At 39.9% G+C, this 20362-nt stretch overlaps 1 protein-coding gene and 1 long non-coding RNA gene across 2 annotated transcripts; both read left to right on the forward strand.

Annotated features, from left to right (window-relative positions):
- The first annotated feature begins 1849 nt into the window (after positions 1 to 1849).
- Positions 1850 to 4360, forward strand: LOC139636767 (uncharacterized). Its single transcript, XR_011694459.1, has 3 exons — positions 1850 to 2130; positions 2276 to 2370; positions 3112 to 4360. It is a non-coding gene; the product is annotated as an uncharacterized lncRNA (long non-coding RNA).
- A 371-nt stretch (positions 4361 to 4731) lies between these two features.
- LOC139636875 (centrosomal protein of 95 kDa-like) lies at positions 4732 to 20324 on the forward strand. Its single transcript, XM_071505258.1, has 21 exons — positions 4732 to 4939; positions 5716 to 5844; positions 6328 to 6435; positions 6664 to 6774; positions 8006 to 8126; positions 8835 to 8953; positions 9425 to 9657; positions 10276 to 10345; positions 10658 to 10725; positions 11322 to 11518; positions 11667 to 11790; positions 11936 to 12053; positions 12385 to 12593; positions 13161 to 13256; positions 13497 to 13647; positions 17018 to 17190; positions 17273 to 17347; positions 17531 to 17683; positions 18105 to 18251; positions 18359 to 18430; positions 19302 to 20324. The coding sequence occupies exons 1-21, from the start codon at positions 4915 to 4917 to the stop codon at positions 19476 to 19478; spliced, it is 2676 nt and encodes an 891-aa protein (XP_071361359.1). The 5' UTR covers positions 4732 to 4914; the 3' UTR covers positions 19479 to 20324.
- The last annotated feature ends 38 nt before the right edge of the window (positions 20325 to 20362 follow it).

The raw sequence follows: 20362 nt of genomic DNA on the forward strand, positions 1-20362 counted from the left end.
GTAAACATTACAGAGGCTCTCGGTTCTTTTTTAAACATTGCGTCACATTTTGATTGAATAAAAAGTCTGGAAAAACATGAAAATGAAAAGGAATTATGGTCAGTTTTAATTAGACAATTTTCTGAAAGGTAAGGATTATATTTTGTATTTAAATAAACAGGAACATCTCACACTCAACAGAGATTATGTTACTGCAACATTTATACTTTTGCATTGACAAAGTTACATCATTGCAACAAATCCTCTATACATAGCTATTTACAATATCACAGCAGCCAGATTATAAATGTTTAACAAGCAGAACAGATAGGTGATGATCTCTGTTGACAGCCTAATTAGAAACTCTGTGTAGGAAAAAAGGGAACTAGCAAAGTCAAAATGAGAAGCCGGGGGTGATGTGTTGCTGACAGATAAGCGACAGAAGTGTGATGCTGTGGTGAGCAGATTATTATCAAGGATAGAGAGGAAGCAACAGTTTACAGGTTAATTAAACTCAGAAAACCCTGTGGGTACAGTATTTTAAGGTTAGTATTTGAAGCTATGGATAACAGAAACCGACCTGATGCTTCAGCCAGGGGTAAGTAAGTTTATGGTTGGAAAAATAATAATAATCTGACAGTATAATATATTCTATTAGCTCTATGCTCTGCTCCCTATATTCTATAGGGAGCAGAGCATAAAGCAGTGTTTGGAGTGAACAACCCACCAACACAGCTTCTGTCAGAGCCTGATGGGGAGTTTCCATCAAAAAATACCAAAATTTAGCAAGAAGCTGCATATTAAGTTAATTATTTTTTCATCCAGAGATAGTGTACAAGAGGTTTGCGGTGTCACAGAACACAATACCAGGCCTGTCCTCTTAATAATAATAGTGGTTTTTCATGTGTCTGTGTGGTATGTGCACACAGAGAGAAAACTCTACAAACTGGCAGCTGTGAGCTTTGGATTCCTGTGTATCCTCCAAGCTGCTCTCAACATTTCCCTGCGTCTTGCTCCCAGTGAGTTGTCTTGAATTTTCTCTATAAGTTCAGCTTGTGCTGCCTGTGAATTATATTGAAATTCAGCAACTGAATATTAAAAAAACAGAAACTGGAACTGGCTACCATCACACTTTGAATAACTGCATCTACAATCTTGAGTGCTTTCTTAATATTATGTAGTTAACTAAATTGATTGCAAAACAGCATTACCTTTGTGCAAATTAATATTGTAATAGATGGTTGGGGTGTATTCAAAGATCAAGTAATAAAATAATGGGGCTTTCCAGTTATGCGTCATGTTTCATAGTGTTGTCTGTAAAATAAAGTCAAACCCTGTTCATATCTTTTGCCTTGTAAATAGGTTCATGTGTTTATAATTGAGGGTTTCAGATTTCTAACTATTTGTCATCATAAATGACAAATAAAGATAACGTCATGATTTTATGATGACGACATCATCAAGCCAAATACAGTAAAATACAATTTGGGTGATACTGATAATTATAGAAAGTCATAGAAGTGACAAAAAGTCAAATTAAAGTTTGTTTATTTATGATTATAATACAAAAAAAAAAAAAGTATTTATACTGTAATCGTGGCTGCTGAAGAACCGACGTTGCTCTTGATCCCAGGGGACAATGAGAGTGCAACGGAGCAGCGACTGGATCATTTCAGGACACCCACTGACCAAAAGTACACATGGTGCATGTAGACTAGTGTCCAAAGTTTAAATTAATAATTATGTTAATTAACAACGTGCAAATCTTTTTGCACACACAGACAGTCCTTATGCAATGATGTCACATTTTGAGGCCACAATCAAAAACCTCAGTGAAGAGAGAGCTGAGATAAATAGGACGCTGAATGTGTTTTGTGAGTATGAGGTGAACTCCCTATGATTACAGGATTACCTTAACATAAAAAAGAATCCAGCTCATTTTACATCTCTGTTTGTTTGTTTTTTCAATGAGACGTGAAGCTTTGTCAAATGTTGTCATCCTTAACAGATCATTACACCCAGCAGGGATGGTTGTATTTCAACAAAAGTGTCTATTACGTTTCTTCTATCAAGAAGTCCTGGCAAGACAGTAGAGATGACTGCCTGCAAAGAGGTGCAGATCTGGTGATTATCAGCAGCAAAGAGGAACAGGTGTGTGTGAGTGTGTGTGTGTGTGTGTGTGTGTGTGAGTGTGAGTGAGTGTGAATGGCATCTCTCTATGAAAGAGAAGGAGTCAATCAAACCGGTTATGTTTCAGGGATGTTAATTATCATCGGTTTCTCTCTCTGTAAACAAGGAATTCTCAAGACAGTTCAAGCAGACCACATGGATTGGACTGACGGAGACAGAGGAGACATGGAGATGGGTGGATGGGACTTTGCTGAACACAAGGTGCATAAATTATTGTTTTTTGTTTAAATTGTGGCAGGACTGGATACACTGCTACTCAGCAGCTCAGTGATCCTGCACCATGTTGTACCATTTTACATGACGTTTATTAAAGAGGTAGAAATTTTAATATCACTTTGCTGATTCAGATTATTTCCTTCAGAGTAGATACTAGACAGTGACCATATAAGTGCCTTTACATTTTCAGGCTATGCAATCATCGCTGTTCAAATGCACTTTATGTCAGTAAGTGAATGCATCACTATTTTAATTCTGTGACCTTCAGCACAGTTTCAGTTCAATAAAGTTGAGTCTGTTGCTGATTCAAGCACAAATTAAACCTGTGGAAGCGCTGTTTATTGGGGTAATACTGCATGCAGCACCTTGAACATTAGCCAGGTGATTCCTGGCTGTGGGCTCACAGAGGCCAGGCAAAGGTATCTGTAGCTAGCACACAAGACGCCATATTAAAAACACAACTTTGAAGAGGTTGTGAGGTGACTGTAATGTGTGACTGCTGCTTATAAAGCTTTCCACTACTTTGATTCCTGCAGCATCTGACCTTTCTACTAGACTTTAGGTCACCATATATGTAAATCAACTCTAGCAATGTGAACACACTCAGGTTATATGACTAAACTTTAGTCAGTATCAGTTCAATAATAATATTCAATGTGGCTCCATGTCTATTAAATGCATATTTGGTTGTGTTTCAGTCAAAAGCCAATTCTGATTTCCTTTCAGCTACTGGTTCACTGGTGAGCCCAACAACTACCAAGGCAGAGATGAAGACTGCGGAGGAATAAAGTTCTATGCATATGAAAACAGCTGGAATGATATGTCATGTAACACCGAAAACTTCTGGATCTGTGAAAAGATGTTGGCTTTATAACTCAGCACCCAAACCCACCAGACTGGTAACTCCAGGGAAAGCGGCTCATTAACATTCATAGACACAAACACAGAAGCTTGCATGCTTTCCGTTCAGCTGCATTAGTTTCGGGATCCTGGTGTTGTGCATGCTCTGGTTATTTAATAGCATGGGGTGTAAAAGATACAGGTACAGTATCAGCAGAATGTTTTCATGTATAAACCGTATCTTTTCTGAATCTGTGGTTGCTGTTCTGACTATTTTGTGTTCAAAATCACAATTTGTTATGAATAAATGTATTATATTTTGTAAGTATTGCATTTAAATATGCTGTGTACAATATTACAACACCTATGATGTTTTACATTTAGAAACACATTTTTTTTTGCTTGTTTCACCCACTTAATTATATATGTTTAATCATAGAAACAGAAACCGTTAACACATTAGTGAAATTCTCACCAAACACCATAACAAATACTTCTGTTATACCCTGACTGGTAAAATATGGTGAGATTTGAGAATGAATGATTATGAGAATGATTTCTGCTCTCAAGTAAAATGAATGCATCGATATGCATGTAGTATGTGACCAACAGTTTTAGGAATAATGTACTGAAAATGTCTTGCACCCTGGTTTTTGAGGTTGCCAGGGGATTGTACGGCTGTTACAAAGTGATTGCGAGGTTTAAGTATAGTAGTTGGTTGCTAGGCTGTTGCTATGCTACCACTGATCTTTAATTATTACAATCATTATATCATTTATTATATTAATTATAATTAGATGTTTAAGGTCATGTTTATTGGGATTTACAGGAACTTTGTACTTAGATACAGATATGTGAATTTTTATTTTATTTTATTTTTTTTTTTACAAAAGTTGTGATGCAAACTAAAAAAGAGAAAACTTTTGTCAGAGTCCAAATATTTTCTTCAGAGGGCCAGATTTGGTCCACAAGCCACTACTTGCCTACCACTTCTTTATAATACCCCTGAACTTGTGCAAGTGTGAAGAGTGTGTGAGATGCACTGAGTAGTAGGTGTGAAAGTTCACAGTCTTGATATCACTTGATATCAGTGGAGTTGTTTTTAAAAAAGAGTTTTTAAAAGTGTAATAAAATACAGGAGTATTAAAAGCATGTAAATAATTCATACTCATTCTGTTCTTTGTTGAACTTTATTTTTCATCACAGTAGTTCTAGCAGACCTGCCTGTATTGCTGTATTGTGGCTTTTGGAGTCTGGGGTCCTGGTGCAGCTTTTCTAATTAAATCCAGTCTTGGAAAACATCTCCACACGTTACCACACGTTAATTTGCATTAAAAACTAATGTGACAGAATCTCGACATAAATTGAACAATAACGGTTTCACAAAGATTATATATGTTATATATGTTATATTATATCTGACTGGGTCCTGCTTTGTTTATCACCATCGGTCGCCGGCAGGGGGCGCTGCGCACCTATCACAGGACACTTCCGGAAACAAAGACTGATCTTAACGTCCAATCAAACAAGACTTCAATTTTAAACGAGAGCCGATAGTTCCTTCTCCCTGCTACTAAAAACCACAACATCACAACAGACCCCACCTCCTCACGGGCCTGAATTATAAGAAAGTCTTTTTTTTAGTTAGTTGTTTTTGGGCTTCGTCTGCCTCCAGTCGACAGCTGTTTCATGGGAACCCAGGAGGGAGAGAGAGGTAAGGCAGCCGAGACTGTGTCCTCCTGTCCGGCGAAGGCTAGCGACACGTAACGCTAACCCGCCGCCAGCGCTAGCTGCCAGGTTATTGTTACTTCCCTGTTGTCACTGAGCTGGACAACACCTGGATATACATTTATTTTACAGACGATTTTATTTCAAAGGTCAGAGCGCACGGCTCAACGTTGTCTGACAGTGTTCCCGTTAGCAAAAAGACCGAATTAGCAACGTTAGCTAGCTACCGTTGAGTTAATCCAGCCGGTGAAGTTACAGTAAACAAGGCGAGAGGTGACTTAAGGGTAGAAGGTAACTTCAGGTGAGAGTTAGCTTGTTGTTTTATCGTCTCAAATTCAAAGAAATCGGTTTTATCTTTCATAAACTGGCTGTATGTCCGCGGCAGTCAGTGTAGTAGTTGGTGTGTATGGGACAGGGAGAAACTACTCCCCGCTCCCAAACTTAAGTTTGCCGCCGACCCCTGCAGACACGACTGAATTAAAGATTTCACCCCTGGGGGATGTGCTGAACCTTTGTCTGTGAATAAGTAACCGGGGAATGTCACCAAAAAGAGCTCTCTAAAAGTAAAACAATCATCCTCCATACATAGTACAGTGATGTCGCCTTTATTAAGGAAATGTTACAGATAAGATGCATGTTGTTTTAGTTTTAGCTTTAAGTGTTTTTTTATTTTTCATGGATATATTTAGCAGATTTTAAAAATTGCTAAATGTTCTGCTTAAAGGCTTCACATGAACAAGCCTGTTTTCTTCTGGTCTACAGATTGGGCAGATGTGGCAAATGATCTATTCAGCAAGTGTCATATAAACCTGAGGCTGAGGAAACTCACAGACTGTGATGCAAATGTTTTCATTGCTCTGTATGAGAACATCTTGGGGGAGAAAGTTCCAGGTAAGAGCAAGCTGCACATCTACTAAATGTCAGAAAAAGTTGAACCATAGAGAGATAGTTGGCAACTATTTTAATAAGCCACTACTCGTTTAGGTTATTTTTTTAAGCAATCAAGTAAAATATTCTCTTGTTCCTGCCTCTCATTTGTGACGATTTGACGCACATCTTTCTTCGTTCTTAAAATTATGACTTTAAACTTGTTAACAAGGGCATTTAAAATCCTAATCAAAAGCCACAAACACTGAAGGTTTTAGTTGTGTGTGAGGTGAGGTTTTCATGTAGAACATAAGTGTGCTTGGTATGTGAGGAATGTTTCCTAAGACTTTCAAACATGCTATCACAAGACTGTAAAGTTGCTGGATTCTTACCTGCATTGTTAAATACAGGAAAGAGCTCAATGTGTGTACATGTCACTGTTTCTGTGATCTCATGTGTGTACGCTTTGTGTTAGTCATATTTGTGTGCATCTGTTTGTGCATTTAGATTATATTGCAAGACCATGCAGTCAAGAGGATGACATCCATAACGTTCAGTCTGTGATTGATTCACTGTCCCTGGATTACCTCCAGATCAGCCTCTCACACATTACAGGTATATTGTACCTTTCAACATTGAAAATCTACATATGTAAGAGAAGATTAACTGCGATTCACTAGCACATACCTGCGTAACTTTAACTTGCATCGACTTGAAATGGTAGAAATATCACTTAGTCACTTTATTTTCCGCTTCATGGCAGATTTCTCAATCCCTGTTTTTCTTCAACAATAAAACTGATGAGTACTGAGTTTAATGGTGAGAATGGCTGTGTGTTCACAGGAGAAAATGTTGTCAGAGGGGATAAAGAGTCTATCAAGAACCTCCTGGAGATCTTTGATGGCCTCCTGGAGTATCTCAGCGAGGAGATAAGTGGGGAGTCACAGAATGGTGGTAGGCTGATTAATTTGTCACTTTTCCCTCCTCAACTTAATAGATAATATGAATTTTATCTTCAACAAAGGGATATTTGAAGATGTGAATCTGAACTATAACTACAAAATGGCTGTTTTGTGTAACAAATTAGTACATTATCATTTTTAATCATGTATTTTAAGGCTTCATTATCTATTTAAAACAAATTCCAAAATTATTTTTAGTTCAAAAATCTGGTGCAATGTTAATGTTAACAGGTGTTTATTTTACACAAACAGGAGCTGAAGCAAAAAGTCAGAACTAGTGTCAAATTTCAAACATCTAAACATGTTAATACTTTTCCATTAATGCACAGTTCTCGTCATTACATGGCTTTTCAGAGCAGTGGCCAGAGGACCATTTTCATTGCAGTCTTTAGCAGCCTGAGTCCTCAGTTTGCCTGAAAATGCTAATTCTCCCTTTTCCTGACTAAGACACAAGTCTTTGTTGAGGTGAGGTCGCCTGTTTGTGGTCCAGCATGAACTGGACGTAGTGTGTCTTAAATCCAGCTGGTGCAGGACTTTACAGGGAACAGTCAGCTCTCTTAATTTAGTAGAACTGAGCACGCCTTTGTGCGACTTGCCCGTCTCTCAGACCACTGCCAAACAGCAATTAGTAGTTAATAACTGTGTCTGCACTTACAAATGATGTGTGTTTCTGAAAGGCCCGGCAAAATGTCCTGAACTGGTATAGAGTTCAATAGAAGCTAACAGTGGCCTGTTTGTTGTAATGTGAATGTGGAATGTTTGAGTTGTTTTGGGCTGAAATGTTTATTAATCTGAGTTTTGGAGACATTGTTCAGTCTGTCTGACCTTAGTGTCAAATTTCACTTCTGCGTTTCGTGCTTATTTTGGTTAATAGTTGATGTGTTTTGCTTAGTTTACTTTTTGGCTAAAAAACTAAAACGTGACCTCAGTTGTCTGTCAGACTTTTTGGCTGTGAGTTTTTTGAGGTTTACTTTTTTATTTATTTATTTTTTTAAAGAACAGTGAATTTTCACAGCATCAGTTTGTTGGATTAAAGGTCATATGAGTTTGTTCCTCTTTAAAATTCCATGGAGGCCTTTACATGTTGTAATCACAAGAATTGCTTTCTGTTTGTCTTTGGTTTAGTTTTTTCTTCATTTTCTGCCTCCACCTTTGGTTCATTTGTATTATTATTATTAATGTCTTTGTTGTTTTTTTTTTTTTTTTTTTTTTTGTTTCTTCAGAGGAACCGAATAACGGTGTCAGTGAAGATGTGCTCGGTGAAACCAAGGAGTCAGCAAGCAGCGATGCCACAGAGCACAAGGAGACTAAACTGGAGGGAGCTTCTTTGTCTTCCACTGGAGAGTAAGAGCTAGTGTGGATCCGGGCTGTACATCCTGTTGACACAACAGACAACTCGACTAACTTCTAAGCAGTAGTGTAAATATTAAGACATTACTGTGCTGCTGTCAAATCAGACATCCTAGCAGCTCACTGTTTCAGTGCTGGTATATTTATTCATGCTATTAAAAATTACAAATTACTATATTATTGTGTTTGGTAGGCTCTTGAAAAATGTGAATAACTTTAGCATTACGGTGGTGTTGTAAGTAACAGAGGAACCACTGATAGAGCCTGTGTCTGAGAAGCATTAAGCAGGTGTTAAGTAGTCAGTGAGTCAGTGCTTCTGATGTAATGATTTCAACAATATGCTGTGTCTTTGTACAAGAACAACTGCATGGGTTTTAACAGCAACACTGTCATGACCTAATATTAACCAATGCTTCAATCTGGAAAACTACACAACAGAAAAATGAACAATAGAAAAATAGACAAATGATTTTTTTTTTGTCTTTGATGCTACAGTTCAATTCAATACAACTCAGTTTATCCCTGTGAGAGCAATCATTTGCTGCAGGTTGTCACCCAGATCAACAAACTCCTTAAAATCCATAATTTAATCACAATTGTGGTTTTATAAATTCAAAGCAAGTTTATCAACTTACTGTGTGTCCACTTTAATATATAGTTGTGTGAACCTGCGGTAAATCATATTATGTCCTTATCATTTAGGTCCACCGCCCAGTCCAGTAAACATTCCCTCCATTCCTGGAACGCTGAGGAGATGGGATCAACCAGTGAGCTCATTGGGCTGGGAGTCTCTGCACGCACATTTACAGGCAAACAAGACGGTAAGACGCACAAACACAGACCATCTTTACTTCTACCAGTGACGATGACTGTGTTTGGGCAATGCCCTTATACATTAGTATTTACTGTACCAGTGTTTTTTTGCCCTCAGGTTTTTCCAGTTGTGTTGTGGCCAGATTGTCACATTAAGATGTGTCAGGAATTTGTTTCCTCAGAGGAAGATGAAATGTTTTTGCTTTTTGTTTGAAATATTTCTTATGCCTTTGAGAGGACTTAAATTATTTTAAGCACTGATTAATTTTATTGGTCCAGTTGTTAGAATATACAGTAGTTATCCAACCTGCCATGAGGCTTTGCTCCAAACCACAGAAAATTTAGAGTCAACAATCAGTCATATGCTCTCTATCACCTCATTTTGCCATAATTTATTATTGATAAATTATTAAAGTGTTTCACTTGTAACTGCAATAATTCTTTCAACAAATCTCATGATTAATTTATACTTCTGCAAGGACTGGCTGTCGCTCCCCAAACCTCAGACGCAGTCACTAGCTCTGGTCCTCTGAACGCCCAGGATGCTCCACTGACTGAACCACTGCACTCAGCTGTCGCTCTGCAGCCACCCAACCAGAGCAACACTCCCCACAGACCCGACACAGACCCACAAACACCCATCCAACCCCCCACGGCTGCTGGGCTCAGCCACGGGCACACAGAAGAAGGAGCCGGCCCTGCCACTACAGAGGTAGCCTTATAATACAGTATGATGATGTTTAACTGTTTTACAGTCAACTTAACTGTTATTTGCATGCAATTTGAAAGGACATGCAAACTTCCTGAAGTTCTGTGACTAATGAGATATGTTGCTGCGGGGCAGCAGTGCAAGATTGTGTCTCTTTCTGTCTCGAACACACACTTACATTTCCTACTTTAATGACTCCAGGACAATACACAAAGATAGGCACATGCTGACTCATTCAAAATGGTTGAGACAAGGAAGAAATTCAGTAACAGAACTCCTGTATTTTACTGTCAGACATTCAATACTGCACAAACATTCACTTCACAAACCTCTGAAGAGGTTTTTCAAATTATACCTTTTGGATATGAACTTTCTGCTGACCATTAACTTGGAAGAAACACATTTTTGTTCTTTCTTTCTTCAATCCATCACCAATGTCGATATGTTATGTTCGAAAAAGTCTCTTCTGCTCTGATGGTCTTCTTTACTCCTATGGATGATTTTAGAAAGTGGATTTTTGTGAGGTGCAGATTATGTTCAGTGTTACTCAGCTCAGCTTCACAATAATCCTTTTTCCTGTCTCTTCCTCTCTCTCACTTTCTCTCTATCCTTCTCACACAGATCCCTAAATCAGTGGCTGAGACTATTGTTAGCAACGGACTACAGTCTCCTCCCCTTTGCCAGTCTCCTGGTGAGTCAAAATGCATGTACTGTCATTGTAAATAAGAACTTATTATCATTATCATCACTCTCTGACACTTTCTGTACCAGCGTGAATGTCTTCCAGAAGACGCTCTCTGAAAAAAGATTTATCCCTGATTTTAAACAATACTGCCTCTCCCCCTTCTCTCTCATGGCTGGTTTTTTCAGCTTCTTTCCACCGACAGTCGTGGCTGTTTGGAACAACTAGAGGCACTTTGATTTCCAACATGGTCGACAGCACAACTTCTGAGAGACCATAAACTGACCTGTACTCGTTTATGTTGTTTTGCTCAATTTCCAGCTGTGAGTGAGAAGTCTTTGTCCAGTCAACAAAGAGCCAGGACAGACGTGGAGGGGGAGACACTAGAGGTAAAAGAGCAACAAGTCTTCGCTTGTACCAGTTTTACAGCAACCTTTAACCCCATGTAGACACTGTTAAATGTTTAGTGATTAAATGTTGTGTCAGCACATGTAAAGAATCCTCCTGAAGGTAGGTTTGGATGTGTTTTACACTGGTTTCTCTAATAAAAGAACAGACATGGGATTATTAACTCTGATATGCTGTGACATACAACATGCAATCTGAAATCAAAAATATGATCACATCTTTTCTGTCTGGCTCATTTAGACTCTTTCAAAATACCATTTAACAGATTCCCTGTATGTTAGTCAATAACATTTAATATGAGATGAAATGTGAAATTTAGAGATGATCATATTCCTGTCACAGAAAGGTAACATTGCTAATGTTTTTGGATGTGGTTTATTAATGTTTGCCAATTTAATCCATCCTGTGCAATGAATGTATCTATGTGAAAAAGGGGGTTGGAATAGTTTTAATACACATACGCCCCACATTTTTAACAAAGTGAATGCTCTTGCTTTCCCTCTTTGTTTAGATGTTCTAGTTTGTGTTATTTTATGGTCACCAAATTAATTTATTTCTATTGTTTTTCTAATCTCAGCCAACTAATGGAGGTCCCAGGAGGGTTTTATTCCGCACCCAGCCAGATGTGCTCTTCCTCACTCTACAGGACGAGATGACGCCCGTCACCCCTTCTCCACCAGACACTGAAGAGGAAGAGCAGGACGAAGAGGACCAGAGTTATACAAAAAGATTACAGGGCAGAAGAATACACCACAGAGAAAGGACATATCTCAGGTAAGTGAGGTGAATCTGGAGTAGGATGCGACAGAATAAGGAACGGGATATTCGAGAAATTATGTGATGAGGGGATAATGCTGTAGCAGCTGCTTTCTGATTTTCTAACCATCTCTGCTGTGTGCTGTCTGTGTTATTGTCTGAGCAGTAACCGGTTAGAAGAAGATTTTGAGGAACCTCTGTCTTACCGCAGACAGAGCAACAGGAAAGCAGAAGAGGAGCTGCATCAGATATCTGAAAAACTGTCCCATCGACTTGAAGAACTCGATGAGGTGTGTGTGTGTGTGTTTTGTCACAGCTCCTTGTCCTGGACTTTACAACCATCAGAAGATGTACTCCATGTACTGATGAGAGTTTTGTATTTATATATTAACCCTTTAATGTCTGCAACTACATGTTATGGTGTAATTCCTGTAGATGCTTAAACGAGTCGTGGGAGAAAGTGGAGAGTCCAGTGAGGTCAGAGAAGAAGACAAGCAGTCACACCACAGCGACAGCGTCATGGAGTGTCGCAAGACTCCCAGACAGCACACAGGTACAAACACATTACAGCTAAAGCACAGTGAGCGTATGACTTCTATAAATCCAACTTCAGCCTTAAAGTTTTGTGTTTTAGTCCATTCACTGCAAACTACAATAGCAGATCATGAGTTTTAATATTCATTTTTAATCTCTCAGGTAGCCACTGATGTCTAAAAAGTCACAAGTGCATGAAAATGAGTTTGCAGGGATTTATTGTTGATTAGATAAAATATAAATAACACTGGAATGGTCATTTTTAAATAATGTTCCTTATAATTTTCAATCATAACAATTTAAAATCTCATGCAATTCAATTCAATGTATTGAACTATAACATTTATTAGTTTCAGAAACACTTGAAGCTGAACCGACGCACCGGACACGCTCCCTGTCGCCCTCCCCTCCGCGGGTTCGTCGCTCGCACGGACAGTTGGAAAATGCAGCGGCAGAGGCCTTGAGCCTGGATGATGGAAGACAGACGAACCTCACAGCTTCTGATCATTCAAGGCGAGGAAAGCTACATCACAGACTGTCTCACAGAAAACACAGCAAGGTATTAACACACTTCTTTAACGGTTTCCCTTTAAATGCACCTTTATATTCAGATTATACCTAAACTGAGTGAGTGTTTTTTACGTGGTTATTTAAAATGTTTGAGTTAACAGCATTTTACTATTCCGATATTCAGCAATGGATCCCACCACATTGACAACTAGCTGTAATCTGCAGACTGTTCAGTAGATTATAATGCTACACTGAAGCCTGACTGGGAGGACTTTAGCAGTAGCTTAGGGACAATCACAACCAAGTTGGGAGGTTATGAGCCTGACTGAAACTGCATATAAAAGTTAATGCAGTTAACATCTTTGACTTAAAGCTTAAGTGATTGATTTCTGACCTATACACTACCTGAAAAATGTTTTCTAAAGGTTTTAGATGCTAACCAGTATCAAATTTAGGCAGAAATATTGATGTTTTCACCTTTTTAAGAGACTTGTTTCAGCTGGATGGGATGGGGCTACAGTATAATAAATAATGCTCATATTAAACAAATTTGCTGCTGTTCCTGTTCCATTTATCATGACCTATCCTTAGAAAATGAAATGACTGTCTCTTTCAGTATCTGGAGAATAACGCCTACGAGGAGGAGCTGAAAAGATATGAAGACAAACAACGGGCAGATCTAGACAAGGCGCGGCTGAAAGCTCAGGAAGCAGTAAGTCATTAATATGAAGTCCAGCTTAGTGAGAACAGTAAGGATCCAAAATTTTAATCTATTTATAGAAAAATGCAGAGTTGGTCATAAACACAGTAAAGACAATATGCATTCAAAAAAAATCTTTAACTGTAAAGAGATAAATTACACATCATCTGTTGGTTTGTTCAGCTGGAAGCTCAGTTGTTGAGTGATTGTGACTGTGACCCTTTACTGAACTGTGTGTGTGTGTGTGTGTAGGAGCGAGAGTACAGAGAGGCCATACTAGGGGATGTTTCCCAAACCCCCAGACTGTCCCCAACCAGAACAAAGGCCCAGCACAAGTCACAACGTAACACACAAATCACACCAGGACGGAGACGGCAGGAGGCCTCCAGGAAAGCTACATCACGTAAGTTAAGGCTTTTTTTAATGCACGAGAGCCTTAAGCACAGGTCCGTTTTCCTGTACATCAATCATGGCTTGCATTCATTCATGCTTGGACTATTTTTTATCTAAATACTATAATTATGTTTAGTATTTAAAATGGGTGTTTCCACAGCACAATGGTGCCTTACCATATTTTCTGTGCAGTGTTTCTCACTACCAGTGAATGAAACTGTGCTCGTCTCCTCTCCGTGTTCCCTTTTTAGCAAACTGAATGTTATTACTTTGGGCTGAAGCTACAGCTCTACAGCAAATTTACAGAAATGTCGGCCATCATCAAAAATCTGCATCTGCATAATGATGATCCACTTGAAGGCACATCTGTAACTAAGTTCATGTCCAGATCCAGGTTCATGTTGATGCGAGTTGAGACTGTTCTTCCAGTCTTCAGAGGGTTGTGGGATTCAGAGACTCGCCTTTGTATTTACAGACACTTTGTCCTTTGCCTGAAGCTTCTTCTTGGTCGGTGTGTGTGCCTTGTGAATGTTCATAGTTTGAGCTTCAGGCTGGCTGGTCCACTTGCGCTGATAATCGCAGAAGTAACAGCTCTGGTAGACTATGAAGTAAGGGCCACGAGTGTGTTTGCTACAGCGACACTTTCTGTCGCACACTGGGCAGTTTTTCATCAGCTGCAGGATGGCCTCCTCATCAACAATGTGCTGTGGAGTTGGTCTGTTATAAGGTCAGAAGAGATATATATCATCATTGTAACGGATGATTACACTCTATCACAGAACTGTCTGCTATGTGGTTTACTGAGAACATTAGGGAACGTGATCAAGGTTAGTTGCTGACTTACTTCTCCGTGGTCGCAGGACACATCTCAGGAACTTGAATACCTGTGAGTTAATATCAGCACAGTCACTCAAAAGGATCTTTGTAGTTCAAAGTTACAATACTTAAACATTTAGATAGTGTTTAGTAATTTAAGAGTCATTTCCAAAACAAAGTTAGAACAAAAAACATGATATATAACAGGGTGGACTCTTGATCAAATCAGCTGAGGGACTAAAGAAACTTATAAAAATATCTTTAAAGTATGTTCTATGAGGAGAATACAGATGGCGTTGTTCATGTTACAGCTAAAGGCAAAACTCACTGCTGATAATGATAAGGAAAAGTTGTATCATTTAACATATCTTCTATGGGATGGATGACTGACGGACATGAAAGACACTTCCTGTGTGGATTGTCCACAGTAGATCTCAATAAAAATATGACAATAAGTCTTTAGTCAAACCTTTAGGTGATTTGTCTCTCGTTTACTGCCTGTGCTGTAATGTATTGCTGCCACTTATGAGTCCTCTGCTGTCTGACGTTAAGCAAGCTGATGAAGAACTGTGAATAAAACACTTGCTGCACATTAAATTATGATTTCTATACAAGACACTGCAGACATTCACAGGTTGCCACAAATACAGGCAGGCACTGCCTTTATCAGCTGTTTGCATATAAATCCCTTTGTCTCTTCCCCACACCTGTGCACCTGTCAACATAACTTGGTTTGCTGATGGTCTGTGCTGCATTAACAATGTCCCCCTGTAAACACCACAACCCACAGCTGTGACTGCTTATAGCATCCACAGTGTCCTGCATGAGTCACACATGCACCTGTAAACCACACAGGTGAGGGGACCAGACTCACCTGTGCTCCTGAGCCGGCCTGGTGGTTTGTCCATGACTGCCCAGCTGTCCCGCAGCTGTAAAACACCACACAGACAGGCACCTCCCTGTTTCCTTTTATTTTTCATCTTCAGGGAACATTAGCACTCGCTGCTATCAGGCTAACCTACCGGCTAACATTAGCTAGCACTGCTTATGGTCTTTCTGTTTACTGCCGGTCAGTGCTCGTCTAAATGCTGATAAATCCCTCAAACAAAAAACAGCCTCATTACGGAGACACTGACCTGAGGGGGCTCCGGTTCTGGAAACACATCCTCTCTGGGAAGAACTGGCTCTTGTGCCATTTTTGTAAGAGAATAACGCAAGTTAATGGTCGAACCGGATCACTGCGCTGTCAGGGGCGGGTCTACTTCTTACACATTACACACGTGTAATGCGATTATAATGATATTTTTGCTTCAGGTGACCGATTTTAAGCAGCCATGCACTGCAGATGTGCACCAGTAAGGCAGCAGCAGGATGCACACACTTCATCTTTACAGGGTTTTTCTGCAAGTAGAGAAAACCTGACAAACTCTCAGCTGACATTAGGTTGCAGCCTTTAAGCTTTGTGGTTCATCATTGGACCAATGCCAAACATTTTTGTCCCTATTCATCATTTAAACCCCAAAAAATGGGCCAAAAATGAATCAATCTCTGCAACACACTCATGGAAAAACAGTCAGATAGTAGAGACAGGTAAAATAAAGGAATGTGGGATGATGAAGCCACGCATTGAGCCGCAGGAAGTAGCTCTGAGTTTAGATAAAAGTTACTTTACAGTGGCTATTTATTTATTTTTATTTATTTACCTGTGCGTCCACATGGGGCTTCACCTCTCTGGGAACAGCTGTGGGTTCCAGGTGAAGCTGTCTGGGCCGCACTTAGTCCCCCCTCTGGAAATGTTCACTACATGAGAGAGGAAGCCGATAAAAACTGCCCAGTGTGTGTCTTTTCATTTTGTTACTTCTGAAAATATATATATAAAAAAAATAAAACAATAAGTACATTTAAAGGGGGAATAGTCCTGACAGGTGTAATTGACAAAAAAAGGCAAACATTAAAATCACACATGGTTGCATAGTTTTTTCCAGTTGGAAGAAATTTGACCACAACATCCCTGAAAGATATCTGACATAACAAACCTCTGTGAGGACAACATGATTTTTTTTCATGTTAAATTGAGGTGTTAATGCATCATGCTATGACCCATGTTCACTGAATGGTTGTATACAGTTATGTGCTTCAAGTGTAATGTAACTGTTTCCCATCTTCCCCTGTGCACTTAGGTCTCACAGCATCATGCATCCACTAAAGCACTTTTCCTATTGAAGTCATTCATATAGTTACATCGGAAATCAATTGAAAATCTGAAACCTGCAGCTTTTTAGAGAACAATTTTATTTTAACTTTATCTTAATTTTAACTGTTGCATTGTTGTTGTTGTTGTTGTATTAAACTACTGAAACCAGAATGTCAGTAAATAATCAGTTGCCCATAAGGAGGAGGCACTGTGTGCAGGATTATATAAATAAAACAACATTTTTATTTTTTATTTTTTGGTTGTACACTATGTTTTACTCACTGGCACAAACATGGAAGAAATAATGTGATTCCTGTGTCGTGTGATTATACTGGTGATAATCTGTTTTGTGTCCACTCTCTCTTTGCAGTGAAGGTAAAGGAGAACGAGCTCCTCCCTGCGCTCCTGGAGGAGTTGCCCCACCTTCACATCTCTCCTCACGCTCTGGGCAGGATGTGGGAGCAGCAGATGCAGCAGGTGGACAGACTGCACGCCCTGTCGTCCTCTCACAGCCACCAGCGACGCAGCAAACTCTCCGGCCAGGTAGGCTGGTGGCCATTACAGGTCACGCCAAACGTGAAAGTAGCCGGTGTCAGCTCTGTGTACATGTACGTTTCTCTTCCAGGTACAGGAAGCCCAGAGGAAACACGACCTGCTGGTGGAGATCGTCCGCAAAGAACAGGACCACAACAGGCGTCTGGTGAGTATCAGCACATAAACATGCCCTCAAATGCTAAACTTCACATTTCGTAATCTGGTCAACAACAGTTAGAGTGGATATTTAGTGTGTGATCGCATTTTCTTAAACAAGTAAACAACCCTAGTCTGTTCTGTACACACAGTATTTATCAAACCCTGCTCGGCTAAAATGTTTGTCTTCCAGAGGGACTTTAAAGAGCGTATCCAGCAGCAGAAGTCGACACAGAACAGACTGAAGGAACAGAGGCAGCAGATAGCCCGGGCCAAGAAGTATCACAACGACTACCATGTTCAACACCGTGCCCGTTTGATGAGGGCACGCACCAAGGAGGAGCGGGTGGGTAGTGAGGACTAGTTCCACGACTGAGGTCGCAACTCAGTTACTTTTTATCATTGGTTAATATTGTGATTATTTTTTCAGTGAACTGTTGCCGTAGAAGTTTTCTGTGTAAAATGTTAAAAAATGTTGAGAAATGCCACAAAAGTCTTTTTTTCCTTCAGAGCTCTTTGAATAGTTTGTTAATTCTGACCAATAGTTCAAAAAGCATGAAATATTCAGGTATGTAAAACAGAAAAGAAGCAAATCCTCAAATTTAGGAAGCTGTCCTCTCATCATGAGTGTTTGACAGGAACCAAGAGTAGAATCAGATATTGATATTACTAAATGAAATGTTAAATTAGACCATGTGATTATCTGGCCTTAGTGTTTTGGGTAACATGATGACCAAGTGGGGTTGTGTGTATATGTGTCTGTACAGATGTTTCGGCAGCTGTTTGAGGAGGGTTTGGAGCTACAAAAGGTCCGGTTGAGAGAACAGAGAGCCTATGCCAGGGAGCAGCGACTGGAGCATCAGAGACGACACCAGGACCACATCAAGTCTATGGAGAACTACTACAAAGACCAAGTAGGACATACACACTGTGACCCATGCAAGAACCAGGAAGTTGCACACACCTTTAGTATTATTTTAACTTTCACCCTTTGAGCTGTAATGCGCTTTCTCTTCTTCAGTTTTCACTACTGGCCGAAAAACTTGCACAAGAGCGGCAGGAGATCCAGGTTCGGAAAAAGGCTCAAGAAAAGGTAAAAAGAAAAAACATTACTGCTGTGAACTCACTGCTTTTACTGCACATGGTCTACAGCGTAAGCAGATTATATATTGTAAAATGAATTTCTGTCTGAAGTACGCTGAGAAGATTAGAGATGCTCAAAGAGTTGATCAGGTCTAGGAAAATGTGACTTTGACTCAGCCTTCAAACTGTGCTCTAACTACAGTAGTCATGCAGTCAGTGTGGCGTCTGTGGCTGTGGCAGAATTCATGAGGTTTGCATCGCCCGAGGATGTGCTTTTATCATGCTTCTTATTCAGTACAGTACAGTGTCTTCAGGCAGAACTGGCCTCCTGCCCAGAAATCAGAGCACTGCTTTAAATATTTGAATTTGCATGAACAGGTGTGACTGTCTGATCGTGCAGCATGGTTTTCGTCAAGGGCTGAAACGAACAGAATTATTGTTGATTAACCTGCCTATTATTTTCTCAGTTAATTATTTAGACTACAAAGTGTCAGAAAAATGCCTGTCTTGATTCCTAAAGCCCAAGGTTACGTCTTGGAGCTGGAGAATATTTTTGTCTTGATCGACTAAATGTAGACACTCAAAACGCAACTTTAATTACCTCAGTAGCACCAGCGTGAGTGTTTTTTTTCTGGACTCATCTGTTCAAACATGTCAGTTTGCTGATGGGTCTCTCTGTTGTTTTAAATCTTCAGTCTACAAAAGGCTGTCATAGGATCTTTTAGGTCAGATAACAGACAACATGGTCACGGCTCTTAAATCTGTTCCAACTGCACATCATGCCATGAATTTGTGACAGCACTGTCCAGATCACTCACTTTCCCCCTGTAAAATAAAATTAGAATGGAGATGCTGTACTCACCTGTCCCATTTGATTGCAGGCCCTGCTGAAGATGAAGCGAGAGCTGCGTTCCAGGATGGAGCGTGAGATCGGCGAACTGCAGAAAATCATCATCCAAAACGATGAGGACGACCACTTCCAGGACCTGGAGGTCCAGAGGCTGCGAAGTCGGGTCCAGATGGCTTCTTTCCAGTACAACACTAGTTATCTGCATTGAGCTGAGGAGCAGGGCTGTTGTGGCAGCCGCTCAATCGAGGCTGGATTTTTATTACATGAACTTGCTGCAGGAGAGACTGTTTCTGCCATTTCCAACTGAAGGTACGACACGCTGATGGCTGAGCAGCACTGCCTCCTCAGGCATCTTCCTTTGTAGATTTGCACAGGAGGAGGAAATTCACATTATAAGAACTTAACACAAGTTGTGATTATTGATCAATGATGAACTGAACACACTCCAACAAAATGTAGCTATTAGCTAATTTAGCTAACTCTTCCTCTCACCTCAGCTGCTAAACCTGAACTTAAAGACACCTTGGACCAAGTCCCCTTCTTTCCACAGTTTTAATACTTGGTAACTCAGAATGTTTTAAAGTGGCTCCCTCACTGTGCCGTCTTTGTGTGCTGTTGCTGTAGCAGATAAATGAGTAAAGATGTTCTTCCTCTTGCCAAATAGTGACCACCAGTGCAAAGTTAAGCATGAATGTCGCACACTATGACAAGATTTTTTAACTTCCTTTCTTCCTGTTGTGTGTGATGTCTTCCTTTAATGTTTTAACCATGCCAGCAGATTATTTATTTTTTAACTTTATTGTTGTTTGATTTTTAATTAACCCGGTGTGCGTTCTGATCACTGGGGGCGATGATAATCACTCTTTCATGACTTCTTCTTTCCTTCAGTTCCATTGTGATTGTTTTTAACTCGCAGCGAAAACTCACACATGGTAGTTTTGGCTCAAAACACCAAGGGCTGCAATGTTAACACTGTCTACTCATAACTGTGCGACGCATCTAATGAGCACATGAACGCCCTGTCATCACCCATTAAACATGTGGGTTCCCTCATCTTCTCAGGCTCTAATGTGTCTACATTATTTCCATGAG

Source organism: Trachinotus anak, unplaced genomic scaffold (assembly GCF_046630095.1).
Source record: "Trachinotus anak isolate AG129_WGS33_773 ecotype Australia unplaced genomic scaffold, CSIRO_AGI_Tana_v1 ptg000019l, whole genome shotgun sequence".
In the NCBI taxonomy this organism is placed as follows: domain Eukaryota; kingdom Metazoa; phylum Chordata; class Actinopteri; order Carangiformes; family Carangidae; genus Trachinotus; species Trachinotus anak.

Coding starts and splice junctions, on each gene's coding strand:
- LOC139636875 (XM_071505258.1), top strand. CDS start 4,915: ATGGGAACCCAGGAGGGAGAGAGAG. Junction 8,954..9,424: donor ATTTACAGGCAAACAAGACG/GTAAGACGCACA, acceptor TACTTCTGCAAG/GACTGGCTGTCGCTCCCCAA. Junction 11,791..11,935: donor GACTTGAAGAACTCGATGAG/GTGTGTGTGTGT, acceptor TAATTCCTGTAG/ATGCTTAAACGAGTCGTGGG.